General features: G+C 41.3%; 1 protein-coding gene across 4 annotated transcripts in view; it reads right to left on the bottom strand.

The window, feature by feature from the left end:
• Positions 1 to 17,238, bottom strand: part of LOC109541808 (inhibitory POU protein) — a 29,977-nt gene that overhangs the window by 4,595 nt on the left and 8,144 nt on the right. The window contains exons 2-5 of one of the 4 annotated variants that reach the window (XM_048669619.1): positions 8,084 to 8,140; positions 4,641 to 4,814; positions 655 to 823; positions 399 to 537 (exon numbers count right to left, since the gene is read on the bottom strand). In XM_048669619.1, the coding sequence (XP_048525576.1) occupies positions 399 to 537; positions 655 to 823; positions 4,641 to 4,814; positions 8,084 to 8,140 (539 nt within the window). Of the gene's footprint in view, positions 1 to 398; positions 559 to 654; positions 824 to 4,640; positions 4,815 to 8,083; positions 8,141 to 17,238 lie in introns of all 4 variants that reach the window. The other 3 variants (XM_019910776.2, XM_048669618.1, XM_048669620.1) reach the window with 3 other exon arrangements.

Here is a 17,238-nt window from a genome sequence, read left to right as displayed (position 1 = left end):
GCAAGAACGCTCATTTGTACATCATTCTAGAGAGAAATAAATGGCCTTTTTAGAAAGTGAACCATCGATAAGGAAATGTTGGCAGTTTTCTCAACAAATGCTTGAATTCAAGAAGTGTTAGATTTGCGTGGTTTTTTTTGAGTTGCAAAATCCACTTGAACATGGCGCTGCTTTTTTCGAAGTTTCTCAAGAACCATTCGAGCTAGAGAATTCGTTTTGGCAATGTTGGATAGAGAATTGAATGGGGGGGTCATGACCCCCATGACCCCCCCCTGGATCCGCCCTTGGTCGTGCCCGAATGGAAAACCCTCAAAAACGCACCAAATGAAGCGGATATTTTTGCGCCCTTATTGCGACACTTTTCCTGGCATTTGGGGAATTTGGGAAGCGTAGCTTACCTTTCCGCAAAAGCCTCCAATTCCCTGGGATCAGTGTCGGCGTCTGGATGGAGTCCGGCAACGGCGGCGGCTGCAGCGGCGGCCGCCATTGCGGACGAATGGTGCGCCCCTGGATGGCCCCCATGGCCCGGATGGTGGCCTAGTGCATAATAATTGACATCTAATTAAAATTAGTAGGTAATCTTGGACGAAAAGTGCCAAATACGCCGCTCAGGCCCTATCAGGGCCCGATCGCGCCCCAATCCATAGACATTACCTGGAGCGCCGTGTCCTGAAAGGGGGCCACCATGGTGGTGATGGTTCATAAAATGGTTGGTTCCATAGGCGGAGTGCATGTGCGTGGGCGTCTCGGACATGGGGGTCAATGTCGTCATCGATGAGGACGAAATGGGGTCCAGCATTTCCAGCCCGTCCATGTGACCCATCTGGAAAGCAACGTTGCAATGTTGTCGCTCGATTAATATTTAGCGTCCCCAAAGTAATTATTTTTATGCAGCAAAACAGCGTGTAAATTTCCGCAGAGCGCAAACAGCTCGGGCATGGAGAGCGTGGAGAGGAAAAAAAACATAACGGCAATATCAACAACATGGAAAAGCAAACAGGATATTTTTTCCACAATCGTGGATTTCATTGCATGTGCGTTGTCGAAAATTATGATGCAATCATGACACAGAGGAATATGGAGCCGTAAAAATGGCGAGCAGTAAACATGAATTTTATTTTATGGACTTATCCAGGGCCGGGCCACATATTTAATGCCTAGTTTACATGGATAAACACACACTTTGTCATCGTAAAAACGCTCGATTGCCAATAGTAAATGCTGATAAATCCGCGGGTTTTATTAATAGCCAGTTGCACTCATTTTGCTCATTTTTCCGGTGCAATGCAAGTAAAAAAACGCATTTCGCCATCCACAAGGGCACTACTGTTACGGAAACAGTTGGTCCTAATGCCCCGAAAATGCATGGAAATGGCCCCACCCTATGCATCAAATCACCTCCCAAAGGGCCCCTAAATTCTTCGCTTTTTTCCCGTCCTGGCGTAGAAAAAACCGTTCAGTATTGGCGTGAAATTGACAATTTTCGCGTCAAAACCCAATTAAGTTTCAGCAGGTTCAGCGTGCTGATGGAAAACCAATTGATTTTGTACAATAGATATTTAGATTCTCGCAATTGCGACAAGTTCTCTAAAAGTCAGAACGTCGATCGTCATCAATTTCGTTTAACGCTAGTGCACCACCAACGATGTACTGACTTTTAGACGAGATATTTTTGTTTGATGATCAATCTGATTCCCGACAAAGGCGCCAAAATTTCCAAACATCCAAATGCTAAACGGGAAAAGTTACGAATAACCGTCAATGTTGGCAGTCAATTTATCAAGCAAAATTTTACTATTAGAGGCCTAGAGGGTTTGTTTGTATTTTTTGTGTTTTGTTTGTAATTGTTTGCAATTTGAACTTTCCAGGGCTTTGGATGGATTCGAAAGAACTATATTCACTACCAATATGCGCCTTCAGGCGCTTGGGATGGATGCTGAACAAATATCCGAACATCCAAAGAAAAAAGGTAAGTTTGCGAAAAAAACGGCAGAGGCAACGGCACTCTACAATTAGACAGTTTTCGAGATATCTATGGGAAAACCGCATGCTTCTTCAGTCTCCAGCTCCCAAAATTTTTCATTTTTTTTCGTTTAGTATCCGACGCAAAATTGACAATTAATTTTGTATAGATAATAAATGTTCAGGTTCTTGCACTAGCAAAAAATTTCTAAAAGTCAGAAAGTCGATGGTGGTGAATTTCGCTTAACACTAGTTGACCATCATCGATGTTCTGACTTTTAGACAAGATTTTTATGTTTATAAGTACAAATAACTCGCATTCTAAATGACAATAAATAACAAAATAATACTGGCTAATAACGCCCCATGCATATTTAACTTCCCGGAAATTTACTCTTGAATGTTTAAACATATTTAGGGATTTGTCGTTAATTTTTGATAATAACTAAGCCCATTGGTCATTATTATTGTGGTGTTTTCACAGTTTTTTCCATTGTTTCGATCTGTTTCACTCGAAAATAAGTTAGAACATCGATGGGTTCCGCATCAACATGAGTTGATCAGCTGTCCACCATCGATGTTCTGACTTTTAGATAAAATCTTAGTCGGTTTGCATGCAAACATTTGCTAAACCAACTGTAATCATTGCAATCGCATCGCACCGTTTGCTTAGGCTGAAACTATCATTCGGAAACAATCTAGCAAGCAAAACAATGACGTGAAAACGTCCCCCCTTACTTTAGAACAAAAGCGATATAGAGAGTAGAACAAACGTCGGCAAGTACACTCGAAAAAAGCGAGCCAAACATAACGTGTGTGGAAACAGTAACATTTGACAAACGGCCTTAGACAAACATGTAGGGGCGCAGACATTTCCCTTGGGGGGCTCCCTGTGCAGCCCCCAGGGGGAGCGCGTGTGTGTTATAGAACGTCAAATGACCACTTTACACCATTGCCGGGGCCTAATGATGAAAAATGACTCTGCCGGGAGCCCGGGCCACGTTCTATGCACGATGTGAATCATTGGAATTCGCTTTGCGGCCAAATACGATCGAAATTTGCGTATTCTATTCTATCTAAGTGCTCCGTCGACTTCCGCTCCGATCGGAAATTGATGTCAAAGTTCCGGTTCTTTAACTAGGACACCCTGTATATTAGCGCATTGTTTGGAGGGGCTGGCAGCCAATCAACCAGTTTTATTATTTATTTATGAATCTTATCTATTGAGTGGTTTTTTTCAGGCTCGAGACTGAAAATTCTAAATTAAAAAAATGAAAATAGTATTTAAGTTATTTTTCTCCTGAATATTCTTAGGGGCTTTTCTATACGCTGTTAAAATTACAATTTAATTTTATTCCTGGATTGAGACCTAGGGACGTTTTTCTATAGCTTTGCATGAGCGGTTGAGCGTTTCTTCTCGAGCTCAAGTTTGGAAGCTTTTGAAAAATCAGCGACTTCCAACATTAAAGCAATTTTTCTCCTGAATATTAGTGGATGCATTTTCTTTATGCTCAAAAAATTACAACTATATTTTATGCCTGGTTTGAGATTTAGGGACATTTTTTTCTAGAGCTTTGCATGAGCGCTTGATCGTTTCTTATCAGGCTCGAGTTTGGAAGCTTTTGAAAAATCAGCGATTTCCAATATTAAAGTAATTTTTTCCCTGAATATTCTTAGGGGCATTTTCTATACGCTGTTAAAATTATAATTTAATTTTATTCCTGGATTGAGACTTAGGGACGTTTTTCTAGAGCTTTGCATGAGCGGTTGAGCGTTTCTTCTCGAGCTCAAGTTTGAAAGATTTTGAAAAATCAGCGACTTCCAGTATTAAACTCATTTTTCTCCTGAATATTAGTGGACACATTTTCTATACGCTCAAAAAATTACAACTATATTTTACTCCTGGTTTGGGATTTAGGGACATTTTTTTCTAGAGCTTTGCATGAGCGCTTGAGCGTTTTTTATCAGGCTCGAGTTTGGAAGCTTTTGAAAAATCAACCACTTCCAATATTAAAGTCATTTTTCTCCTGAATATTCTTAGGGGCATTTTCTGTACGCTGTTAAAATTGCAATTTAATTTTATTCCTGGATTGAGACTTGAGACGTTTTTCTAGAGCTTTGCATGAGCGGTTGAGCGTTTCTTCTCGAGCTCAAGTTTGGAAGCTTTTGAAGAATCAGTGACTTTCAATATTAAAGTCATTTTTCTCCTGAATATTAGTGAACGCATTTTCTTTATGCTCAAAAAATTATAACTATATTTTATCCCTGGTTTGAGATTTAGGGACATTTTTTCTTGAGCTTTGCATAAGCGCTTGAGCGTTTCTTATCAGGCTCGAGGTAGGAAGCTTTTGAAAAATCAGCGACTTCCAAATTTTAGTGATTTTTTCTCTGAATATTCTGAGAGGCATTTTCTATACGCTGTTAAAATTACAATTTAATTTTATTCCTGGATTGAGATTTATAGACATCTTTCTAGAGCCTTGCAGGCGCGGTTGGGCGTTTCTTCTCAAACTCGTGTATGGAAACTTTTGAAAAGTCCGCTACTCCCTATATAAAATTGATTTGTCTGCTGCATATTCTCAGACCCTTTTCCTATGCGTTATAAAGGTGGGAGAAATATACAGGGCATTTCATTCATCCAAGGCTCGAAAGGTTACTTCTAAGGTTTGTTAACTTACTTGATGGGATCTACTAACCGGGGGTGGTGCCGTCATGCTGTGGTGATACATCATGTCATGCTTGAGCTGAGGAAGGCCGCCTGGTCCTCCTGAGCCTTGATGCTTAATGTCGACGGCCGCCAAGGCTTCGGCTCGACTGATCAGACCGTCATTGAGGCCGGAAAAAATGTCCCCCTGAAACAGGGGAAACGTTCGGTATTTTTTCTTCGTTCGCGTAAACGTTCCGGACTGGTCAAATCGATCAATATCAAAAGGTAATTCGGGCCGAGATACACTCGGCCTGATATCGTTTTAATATGTTTGGGTAGCGGAAATGGCAGCTTGTTCGAGATTCGTGTCATTCATTAGGGGACATTGTCCAGTTTTTTTCGTTCAGTCACACCCCCAGATAAAGGGCTCTGGTAGGCCACAGATGAAGCATTTGTGCTTGAAAATTATCGATTTGCTGGAAGCCTCATTAAGGTCAGCGGCTAGTTTTACGTGAAGAAAAGCCGCCAGTTTGTTGTCCTTGACACAGTGCTAATTTGGCCTCCATCTCCAGAAGCTGGATAAAAACGGGCTTAAATATTGAAGAAACCCGCTCTAATAAACATGGTGAAAATTTTATGAAGTCTCGCAATGCTCCACACGGTAAAAGGCCCTAAATAATTTATGATTTTTGCGCCGGCCTTAGCTGTTGCCTTTTAATTCCGATACGTTTAGCGGGCGATTATCAGTGCGGATTTGTCCCATTTCATCTGGATTTCGTTACTTTGATGCTTCCAAGCATGGGAACAAAGCGTTGAGTTGGACTTCTTTTGGAGTGTTTGGGCAATAGAAGAGATCAACAACGTTCATTTAGACTCATTTTTGCAGAGTTTTTGCGGTCACAGTCTTTATATTACGCTTTGTTACGCTGAGGAGTTTTTGAGCTTGAAAGCTATGAGATGAAAAAATACGCAAGTGAAAAGTTTTAGAAATTAAGCCCTCCCTGCCTTGAAAAATCATATGTTCTCAACTGAATCAAGAACTTATTTGAAAGTTTCACCATCTGTAGAAGACAGTTGACCCTAAAGGTGCTGGAGGGTTCATGAAAAGTGGCCCTGTGATATTCTGAAATATAAGACTCAAAATTTATGTTTTTCGAGACTACGTTCACGCCTTTAAATATGCGCTTCTACCAAACTAATGCAAGTAGCAATTTGAATTTTTCGCCATCGGTAGACAGCCGCTGGCTCTAAACATGCTGAAAGTTTCATCTAAATCACCACAACATTCTGCGTATTTTCAGCTCAGTAAACATCAAGGTTTCAAAGTGGATCTTTTGCTCATCTGCGCACACGCGTTTTAAAAATTCACATTTACCAATCTGGTGCAAGTAGCAATCTGACATTATTTACCGTGTTTAGAGAACAGTTGACTCTGAATATGTTGAAAGTCTGATGAAAATCCCCAGAAATCCTGATTTTTACTACCTTAGTAAATAACTACCTTAGAAAAAACTGAAAATGAAAAATTTTGCTCAACTACGCTTCGTCCTTCAAAAAATCCTACCTTCCAAACTGAACAAAGTATCAGTTTGAAATTTGCACCATGCTTAGAAGACATTTGATGCTAAAGATCCTGGAAGTTTCATAAAAAATAATCCCAAATGCAGCTTATTTTCAGCTTAGTCAACATCGGTTTCAAAATGTTTTACACAACTGCGGAAAGTAGCGATTTGAAATTTTCACCACCTTTAGCAGACAGTTGGCTCTAGACATTCGGACAGTTTGATAAAAAGTAGATTTCCATTAAGATTTCCAATTTGTTTGAATCGGCCCTGGTAATCTGCAGTGAGCGACAAGAACAGCATGACTTCCATGGCAACCGCGTGGTTGTTTTCTCTCTTGACTGAATCCCGATTAACTCAATGCGATTACGAGGTGGAACGGAAAAGTTGATAATCTTTCAAAAGGCTGCTTGAGAACCTTCCACGTCATTTTTTGTAATTGAAACCTCACCATCGCCAAAACTAATTGCAGTAAATCTTAAAACACCCAAATAAACCAAGCAAAGGTCTTCTTCCGTTGGATTCTTGGCTGGATTAAGATCGCTGTTCAGAGCAATCACAACATGAAAAGGCAAACTATAAAGCAAGCAAATGGGACATTGATTTTTGCGTCTAAAAATACTCGAGAGAGAGAGTTAGGTAAACATGGCTGAAAGGGCATTCGGAGCGAAATTGTGAAACTCGAAAACTCTTGGGCTTGACGGCGCCGCGTCACTCATATAAAACACATCCATCCGATAGGAGGCAACCTGAACTGGCATATGGCTGTTAAATCGGCAACTTTTGACGGTTTTAACTGAGAAAACCCGATGCCATTTAAAACATTGAAACGGAAAAGAGAGAAGAGTTTTGGCCCCCCTCCAGCCGGGTTTAAAGTGCAAATCGTCATCAAAAATCATTTAAAACTTCACAGCACTCAAAAGCGTAAGAGGAATTAAGACATTTTAAACATAAAGCTTAAAATTTTGAAACGTTGTTTGACGAACGGCGATGGGGTGCGTCTAAAAGTACAAAAACAGGGGCTCGGGGGCTGGCCGGAGTTAGTTCTTAGGGCTCATTTATAATTCATTGGCGCGTTCCCCCGCCAGTGGCGCAGTGGCGGATTGAGTGAGTATGGGAAAATCACCTGGAAAATTGCTCGCTTTCCATTAAAATATTTTGAATGGTTGCTCTCCAAATGAAACAGCAGACAGCGCGCATTAAAACCGTCCGATTTTGGTGCGGCCCTTATTAATCCACGCTTTCCAACTTCCATAATCCGCTAATCATTTCGCTGGCGCGCTTTCCTACTAACCGAACGGGAAAAGACAAATGAGGGTTGTAAACCTAACCTTTAAATAAAGCCGGGCACTCGTGATAAATCTACCCGGTTGCTACCCCTGCACAACTAACGAGCAGGCAATGGAATTACTGCGATTATCACTTGTCACGGTTGCCATAACTCTTCATCTGTTTCAAGGTAGACTGGATGCAAGTAATAAGACTGATTGCTCACCATTTGTTTTGGGAAACTTTTTCTGTTTACGCCAACTGTTCTTGTCGGGGGTTTCGAACGCTGGGAACTGGGCAACTGGACTGGTATAACTACCAATTAAATAAGCGACGATATAATACGACGTTTCTAGGCATTTTTTTCGGTTGCAGTTTGCAACCGAAAAAGATTGATAGAAAAGACTGATAATCGAAACTAAAGGAAGTTTCCTTATTAATGACGCTTTCCCTGGCCGGGGCCTCTTTCATTATTAACCGCCAACTTAATCTTAGCCTCATTTGTCAGCAGGTCTTTAATTGTTCTTGAACATTGACAGCAGCCTTTTAATATTTCAGCGAGCGTTGAAACGTTAATTGGCCAGTTTCACAACTTTTCGAGCTTTTGCAACTGATGAAAGGGTGTTAAAAAAAACGGACTCACATTGTGTCTGGGCGACCACGAGTTGCACATTATCGATGCGTCCTCTAGTATGCGACTCTGAAACAAGTAAAACATTCATTTATATATGGGGGGTTGAAAGCGGTGGTTGCTTATTGCAAATTGATCGGCCACTAATTGCGGCCCTCGGCCCATTCTGGCAGCAAAAATTGATTCAATAATTCGGAACAAACTTATTAGTTGAGTGGTTTGGGCACGTGCCGCTCGTTTCCACGTTTCCGTTTTCGAAGGGGAAACACTTGTTCTCGATTTGCTTGCCACACGTGGCTTCTAGTGCTATGAATTGTAATTCATTTTTCCGTTAAAATTTCGGGGGCGATTTGCTTGTTTACTTGCCATTGTAACAACGCCCTGTATAAGGGCTCTGGAAAAATGACTCAAAATGGGGGAATTTTTAAGGTTCTTCGCATTGAATGCACCCGGTAGCGCAACTGATGAGTTCCAATCGAACTGGCCTGCGGGTGAGAACGAGTGCAACATAGCGGTTGTCATGGAAACCAGCATGTGTTTATCTAGTTTGCTTCATATACCAGGTGAAATTGATTGGTTGTCTGGTGGAGTTCTGGGCTGGACTCTCTATAAGCTTCTGAAGCTGAAGCAACTGTCAAGTAATTTAAGAACTGTCCACTATCCAGATCCAAAGTTCTCCAATTTAAACCCCCTGGTATTTTCCTCTAAACCTTAAACCCAATCAAACGGATAATGGATGTATTCGTCTGATTGAATTAGACACCTTAATCGCAAGCGTAATTTTTGGCACGTGCATGGGGGCCACATTACGTAATCGGCATGTCACGTGGCCTTAAGAGATACGCGGATAATTTGTTTAGCGTGTGGCGGTACATGGATAGACACTTGACAGAAGGGAGGGGGTACGTTTGGTGAGCCCCCCAACCGACCGGAAATTCGGCATTTCCCCAAAGGGTCGACTTTTCAGGGGCTCGACTTTCGATTGTGCCGAAGAGTGAACCCTTTCCGGTTTTAATTGAAGTGTTGCATTAGTGATGAGCGTTCGTTTCGCAGTAGTTTCTCATCTGCCAAAGACAAGAGCGGATGAATCCGATCAGTGAGGCGAGTTCGGACAGGAACAGCTGGCCGACCAAACATCAACAGAGGCTGAAAAAACGCAGCAGGCCGTTGTCGGGAAAATCACAGTGGAAACTGGGCTATTAAAATCGGTTGATCCCGCCCCCACTGCTTCCCTGGCCAATCGTCGACTGGCCCGTATCGATCGGATACGTCATTTCCTTTTGGCCTGAGCGGACGCCATTTTCTCCCCACTACTGCGTGCCGAGTTTTCCGAATTTTCCCGCCGTTGGCGTCGCGACGGCCCAGACCTCTCAAGTTCTCCCAGATTCAAAACACAAAATTTCCCAAGCTAAAATTCGCCCTTAATTAATTGATTGATTGATTGCAATCGGCAATACGCGCGCCAATCGCAAGCTGAGCTCGTATATGATGAGGTAAAAATTCAGCAAATCCCTTAAAAGCTAATTGCGCGGGGCAGATTAAATATGCATAGTCTGCACGTGGAACATGCTGCTAAATCCAAATTTGGAAAAACCCGGCTTTGGCCCCATTATAATCAATCATTCAGGCGATTTTCCCAACAGCAGCCGCTTGTTATTGCAGGATTTGTAAATGGGCAGAAATTTGCGTATTTTGCACCAGAAACACTTGGAATTCACAGCTCAAATTAGGGAACAAATGATTAATCAAGTGTCAATATTAGAGCTGGTCAAGTGAGTTTTGATACTCGAGTGACACCTGTCAGCGGATGTGATGTTGATGCTTCCCGTTTAAATCTCCGGTTTGTGTCTGAAGCGCCTTGAAAAGTTAGAATGTCGATGGTCAGCAACCATCGATGTTCTGACTTTGAGACGTAAAACGGAACGTGTGGACTAGAAAATATTTAGATTTAAACTCGTCTTTCCAAATGTACCCAATGATTGGTGTAAAAAAGGAGAATGTGTTTAGGTTTATTAGGTTGGACATCGATTTTCTGCTATCACTCAAAAAAGTTTGAGGTTTTTGTAAACTGAAGCCGCCATAATGTTGTTGAATTTTTCGCGAAATAGCTCAAGGTTCAGTTAATGTCTCCTGAAAGTTTCGAATTGATGACAACGTCAGGGATTTTTCCATGACTTTTCAAAGTTGAATGATTCGAAAAGAACAACGATTTTCTGGAGGCATTTAAAAACAGTAGTGGGTTCTGTGGTTATTTTGCACACAACCCACTAAAAGTGCTGTGAAAGTTTCGAATTGAGTCCCCCTTTAGGTATTTTTCAATTGTGGTTTTTGGCAACACGTTAGCAACCACGAGTTGTTTTCTGCAAACAGTAAAAATGTCTTCAAAACTTTCAGAATCCACGACATTTTCACATTTTTTTTACGATTTTGCAAACTTGAGTCCTAATAGTCCACATCCAGCTTCCACAATGACCCGAAAAAATATTAATTTTTCGCAAACTGAAAGCGCAAAGTCGTTGCCGGTTTTTGTGTTAAATAGTGCTAAGCTCACTTAAAGAGTTCTAAACGTTTTAAATTGATGACTTCTTCAAGGACTTTTAAATTAATTCCAAATACAACAGCGACTTTCATCAAGCATTACAAAAAACGCAATTTTCTCTCAAAGTAAAAACAGAAAGCAACTGATTTGAGAGTTGCTTTGCAGAACGCCCACTTAATTTGGTCTAGAGGCTTGGAATTGACGCCTTTTGGAATTTTTTAACAAATTTCCATACTTCAACATATAAAGGCAACATCGATTTTTTGCAATCACTCTGATTGCACAAATGAAGTTTTCGAAAACTAAAGCCGCGAGGTCGTAGGCAAATTTTAGTTAAATAGCGCAAAGTTCACTCAATTTTCCTTGAAATTTTCGAATTGATGGCAAATTCAGGAAGTTTTTTACGAAATTTCGAACTCAAGTGATTATGGGCAGCGGCAACAGAAGTTTATTCATCAACTTCTGTTGCTTTCAGTGCCAGCAATCATCGATGTTCTGACTAAGTACATTGGACTTTTTGGAAACCTGGAAAGAGTTTTTTTGGTTGAAACATCAGCATTTTTTGAGAATCTGCGAAGTTTTAATCCAGGTATGTACGTTTTGTGGTCTATGCTGGATAAAACGAATCTAAACCGCCCCAATACTTAGACTTTAAACAACATTTTGGTAAATTTGCGCCAAAAATGACCGGAAAACAACCGAATGAAATCATTGCATGCAAAAGTGGAAAAATCAAAAGTACCTGTGCGGCACTTGAGACAAGTGGGGCACAGGTGCGTAACAAGAGGGTTTTCGAGCACGCATAGAAAGGGGGAGCCTGAAACAAATCTGGTAATGCCCTCCATATGTCCCGGCCAGTTCCACTTGGCCGAGTCCAGTTATCATCCCTCATATTTTATTCATTAGACCGATTTAAACGCTTGAAACAGCTTGAAACAGAGGCGTGAGCCTCGTTAAATCACCGGTTATAATTGATAAATTGTCGGTTTCCAGATCGGTCCGCGCACAAGAAAATTGGCCAGAGTACTTTTTAACATCAAAACCTTGCATAATTTAAAGTAAAGATGGTAATTTTTCTTTTCGAATGCTCAAGTATTCCAATCAAACATGGGACCATTTCAAAATAATGCCTGATAACAAGGTTGCAATTCGATTTTCAACTGGAAATATCTTCTAGTAGTCTCCAAGCGAGCCCCTATAACCCCTTAAAAGAACAACCGGCAATTTCCAATCACCCTGTATTGTCGGAAAACATTTAATTTGCTGCCATATGACAATGCATATATCAAAAGCAACCACAAATGGGCGCATAATTATTAATGGAGCCAAACGAGCGGAACGACCAAATACGCGCAATATGCCGGAGGGGCCGCTTCCGAAAGAGCATTCGAGTCCATATTGCGAAGGGATTTAAAACACACCAAACCAATTGGTAATAAATGAATAAACAATCGAAGCCGGATTTGGTTCGTCCAGATTTCCGGGACTGTCCGAGCATAAGGCGACGTTGCGTGATGATCAAAATCTTTCCCTTCTACACGCCAATCAGCACCCGTCCATTAATTCCATAATTGCCATATGCTCGTAAACTGGTCGCTGATGGCACGCAGCTCAAAATCAAACTGCCGCACTCAAAAGTCGCGTATTTTTGTTTTTGAGGCCTAAATTATGCACAACCGTTAAGTATATGGCCGAGTAATCCTTGGAGGCATTTCCTATTTGAGGAGGCGATTATCGCTCTAGTTACCGACTTGGCGCTGTCATTACGGAACGCAATTGTACACGATCCCCCTAATTAAACGTTACTGGATGGAGAAGTTTGCCCCATAATTAACAATGGAAAAACGAGAGAGACTGCCACGCAAACCTAGGAGTATTGGAGCGTCTTTTCCTGATGCTAATGGAAGCAACTTTCCTCACTCTCTCATCAAGAATTATGGGCAATGTTTTTGTCACAAGGTTCAATAATCATATTTGCCTTGTAATTATCCCGATTTTCCAAAATTAATTTGCTGGTTTCGGTTGATAGTTAAACGAGCTTATTCTTTGACTGGAAAAATTTTATCACGCGCCACGCCCTAGTCAAATATTGCAGTGGGTTGGCAGTAGCGGTTTCGGGTTGATTGAGTTGACAGTGACAGGGCCATTGTGATGTCAGTTTGAATTTTCTAATGGTAGTACATTGCCCAAAAATTGCGATTTTTTAAATAAAAAACGTGAAAATTTCTTGCAAATGAGAAAAAAATACTACTGAATACAGACAAAGGGTAAGAGCTAAATACAATAAGAAAATTATCAGTTTTTAAAACAACTGTAGCTTGTTTTTGAGTAAACTCATTGATTTGCCACCGGCCCCAGACAACCCAAATTAACAAGTGGAGCTAATAAGTTTTGCAGTTTGCGAACATTTTCAATTTAGTTAGTATTAGGTGCCCCCCGTAACAACACCCACTATTATCGCTGAGTTTGGCGCTGTAGTGAGAGCGAGACGCACATAGCAAATGACGTCAAAACCAACGCGTCCTTATCGCACTATTTCGCAATACCGGGGTTAAATAATGCGTTTCTTAAATTGGGTTCCCAACTAGCCAGATTTTAGATTTGGATTTTGTTGCTTGAGTTGAAAGGAGGTAGTTTTTTTAAAGATTTATCTGTTATAAGCCGACATTTAGAGCCGAACTAAGTGGTTGTTCCCCGCATAAGTCAAAATAAGTGTTCATAGCTATGCAGATACCTAGTTCCATTCACACACATATGTAAAATGGATCAAATTAGAAAACTAGTCGCTAGACCTGAAGAAATTGCATGGCGAAGTGCAGGACCATTGGGAGAGTGTGGCTGTTCATGTCGGCAAGGCACGCAGTTGAATTTCTCTTGATAAAAGTGAAGTATTGCGCAATAAATTCCGTAATGACCAATGTCCGACGTGTAGCGGCCATAAATTCATTTAACAACTTTAGTGGTTCTTGCCGGCCGCAATTTATCGAACCCTCGGGACTCCCCGGGCGAATTTAGTGTCAGCGGTAAATTCCTTCCTGGCAAGACGGAACGCTCCTGTTCCTCCTCATCCACATGGCTTTTTAATTCAATTGGTGCAACTCTCAAAAAGGAAAAAAATTGAGAAACTTGCCCAACAACGGACTTTGTACTGATAGCCCTTCATTAAGGGGGGAACTGTTCGTTTGGTTTCGACTCCTTCCGTTAATATTTAATGGAACGATGGGCGATGAGTGCGCTAAATGGATTAGACAAAGAGCGAGGAAATTAAGAACAATTCGTGCGTATTGATCGGCGTTCGGGTGAAAAGTGCCAACCAAATCCCCATAAAAATCCCCATTTAACCCGGTTATTCTAATAAACGTGTGTCAACAGTCGGGAAGGCGGCAGCATCCAAGGGGCGCCTGCATCATTGATGTACCACCTGAGCGCCGCTCCCGATTCATGCATTACTTACTAGATCCAGTTAGCGGTCCAATTTTCCTCACAGAATGCGATTTATGTTACTTTCTAAGCGACTTTCGCTAAGCGTTTTGATTCGCCGCCGAAAAAATTGCTTTCCGGACGTTTCGGCCACGAGGATGGCGCCCCCCATCAAGCTCCCCACCGGGCGAGGGTGGGGGGGACGCCCTGAAATAATCGTCCTTTAACAACACATTAATAATAGGCTGGCGACACTGAAGCATCGTGGGAACCACAACAAGTGTTACCAACTGATTATATGTCGTCAAAGCGTGCCGCATGGTCTACTGTTATTAGGGTTGGTATTCGTGCACGACACGGAACATTTTGACAAGAAGTCGACGTGGGATGGCTCTCGAAACTTCCACACAACCGTGCCAAATGCGGACTATCGATAAAGGAGGGTTTTTTCAATCGTTTATCTACTATATATAGATGGCGAGTCGTCCCACGACTCAGCTGGGCTCGTCATGGCCTACTTCGTTTCACTGTCTTTTTGACAGCTGTCTTAAAACACGGAAAAAATGCCGCAAGCAGTGGCGTGCGCACTGCTTGCGGCATTTTTTCTCAATCAAAGAGATGAGATCATACTGAGAAGGGACAAGAGAATGTCCTCCTGGTGCTGAAGGATGTTTAGCCAAAGTGGCAACATTTCTCCCTATACCAGATCGGCTTCGGAAAAAAGCTGGCAAACATTCTAATGGAAAATCGCCCTGTGTAAGCGGCTTTCCACTACCTACTCTCTTAGCAGATAAAGCTATTCTCCATGTTAGGGGGCCTTGTGTCTTACTTAGCGGGGGAAACTGGAATAATAAGTTTCCGGCCCCGCCGTCGGAAACTTTGCACTAATTCTTACGACCGTACCGGTCCGGATCAGCAGATCTTTTCCGGATACCGGCATGCAGATGAATCGGGCTAGTGATCGGGCCTTGTAACAGCAATCGCCATAACCGTAAAGAATTATTCCAATGAGCCCGTTTACATCCAGAAGTGTTTATTGGGATTGGGGCGTTAATTTGTTGAGCGGGGGGCTTTTATATAAGCACACCTAAGACGTGGCGGAATTGTTTCCTGGCAAGATATCCTTATTTCGGATCCATTACCGTAAATGGTCGTGTAATAATATTTTCTTTGTCGACGAGGGGGCTGGCCAGTTTTACACACAAATACATGACTAATTGAAAGTCGATATTTGCGTGTTTATCCAAATGTTGCCTATTTGTTCGATGAGAGGAGAAATGTTTTCGAGTGGGAAAGTTTCGAGTGGGATTCGTTTCGCGGGTTTAGCGAAAATCTAATCCAAACGACTGGAAAAAGTGTCCTACGAATGAGAATCAAAGTTGTAAACGTTGGCTTTTGTCGATTCTTCCGTGCACTGCACTTATTTTTCCCCAAGCGCTAGGATGGTTTTTGAGTTGAATCTGGTGTGATAATCTGCCAAATTTTCAATTGACAAATGCCGCAAAAAGGTTCAAATGGTGTTCTTGAGTCGAGCCCTGATTTTTACAAAAGTAGCATTATTGAAGTTTTGCCAGTTGAAAAAATCGAGTTGAATCAGTGTCGTCTAAATCAGGCACAAATGTCCGTTTGGAGGCATCTTTAGTGCAGGCATCTGAAGATGCTAACCATGCGTGCCAGCGAAACGTCAGGAGCAACTTCATATTAACGACGGTCTATTGACTCAAAATTTATGGATTCTTTAAATTTGCTATCCAAAAACGGACAGTTGATTGTTTCATATCGGAACAAACTGCATGAGATGAGTGGTGGAAGATCATCGATGTTCTGAGCGTGAATGTGTAATAAACACTTATCTGACTCGTGGAACAACGTCTTGATGATTTCAAATCAACAAATTTGCCCCAAAATTTCCGCTTTTATTAGACAAATCTTGAAAAACTAACTGCTTTCAAGTCAAATGACAAAATGCAAAACCAGAATTTCGTCAGCAAAGAATTCAGTTGGAAAACGCATTATTTAGCCCCGGTATACCAAAATAGTGCGATAAGGACGCGTTAATTTTGACGTCATTTGCTATGTGCGTCTCACTCTCACTACAGCGAAAAACTCAGAGAAAATCGTAGTTGTTGTTACAGGGGGCACGTAATAGTGACTAAATCGAAAATTTACGAAAACTGCAAAACTCATTAGTTCGATTTGTTACTTTCGGTTGCACGCGGCAGTAATTAATCAGCTTTACTATGTCACAAAAAAACGCGCCGGTTGTTTAAAAAATTGGTGATTTTCTTATTGTACTGAGCGGTTTCGATTGTTGACTCAAAAGTGTTTTTAACCTTTGCCTGCCTTCAGTAGGAATCTTTTCGTAGAAAGTTATAAGATTTTTATGAAAAATCTCAGCGCTTGCTTTCCATCCAGGGAAGATTTGTCCATCAACCTGTCAGCGTGACTGCGTATTTGTGGTTAGTTTTGAAATTGTGCTCTCCAAAATTGCAACGCGCATCTGACTTACTTTTCTTGAGGAGACTAAATAAATTGAATATTCTACATGAGAAATGCTCGTAGAGTAATTCCGGGAGAGATGAACGACCTTTTTTGATTCGACTCTATCTTCACAAAAAATAGCTTTATTGACGTAAAAAAAATGTTGTCACGAACATTTTACCTAACTGCAATCAGAACTGTAACTAAAAACCAAAAACTCGGACACATTTGCTGACAAAAAAATAAAATAAAAAACCGTTATGTGGTCCAACTAACCCGAAATCTGCGGGATAGTTGAACCACCAATTTGGGACAGTTGGACCACACAGGGAGAGATGAACCGTAACAAAGGATAAGGAACAAAATTAAACTTAATTAATTTTTTTAAATTTTTTAATAAAATAATAAGTTTTTTTGCGGCATTCATTCCACATATATAAGTTTGTACAGGACTTATGAAGCCACCGGGTACACGACTCATGAAACACCTTCAGCAACTCTTATACTAAGATCTGAATGACGGCTTATGAAAAGATGTGGGGAGTCGTATTCTGCTATTTTTGTGATTGCGTTAAAACGATGCTTCAACGTTAACTGTTTAGCAACAGCATAACATTCCGTGTTGGGGTAAAACCAAATTTTTGCAGCTTTTTTACATGTGCTACTATCGTCGCTTCATTTTCTTCTCCTAAAGTAGACGAAGAACTCAATGAGCCAGTTTTTTAGT

Source organism: Dendroctonus ponderosae, unplaced genomic scaffold (genome assembly GCF_020466585.1).
Source record: "Dendroctonus ponderosae isolate FM_Combo_2020 unplaced genomic scaffold, Dpon_F_20191213v2 Dpon_F_20191213_9, whole genome shotgun sequence".
Classification (NCBI taxonomy): Eukaryota; Metazoa; Arthropoda; class Insecta; order Coleoptera; family Curculionidae; genus Dendroctonus; species Dendroctonus ponderosae.
The sequence above is the reverse complement of the archived record's forward strand: the minus strand, read 5'-3'. Positions and strand labels throughout refer to the sequence as shown.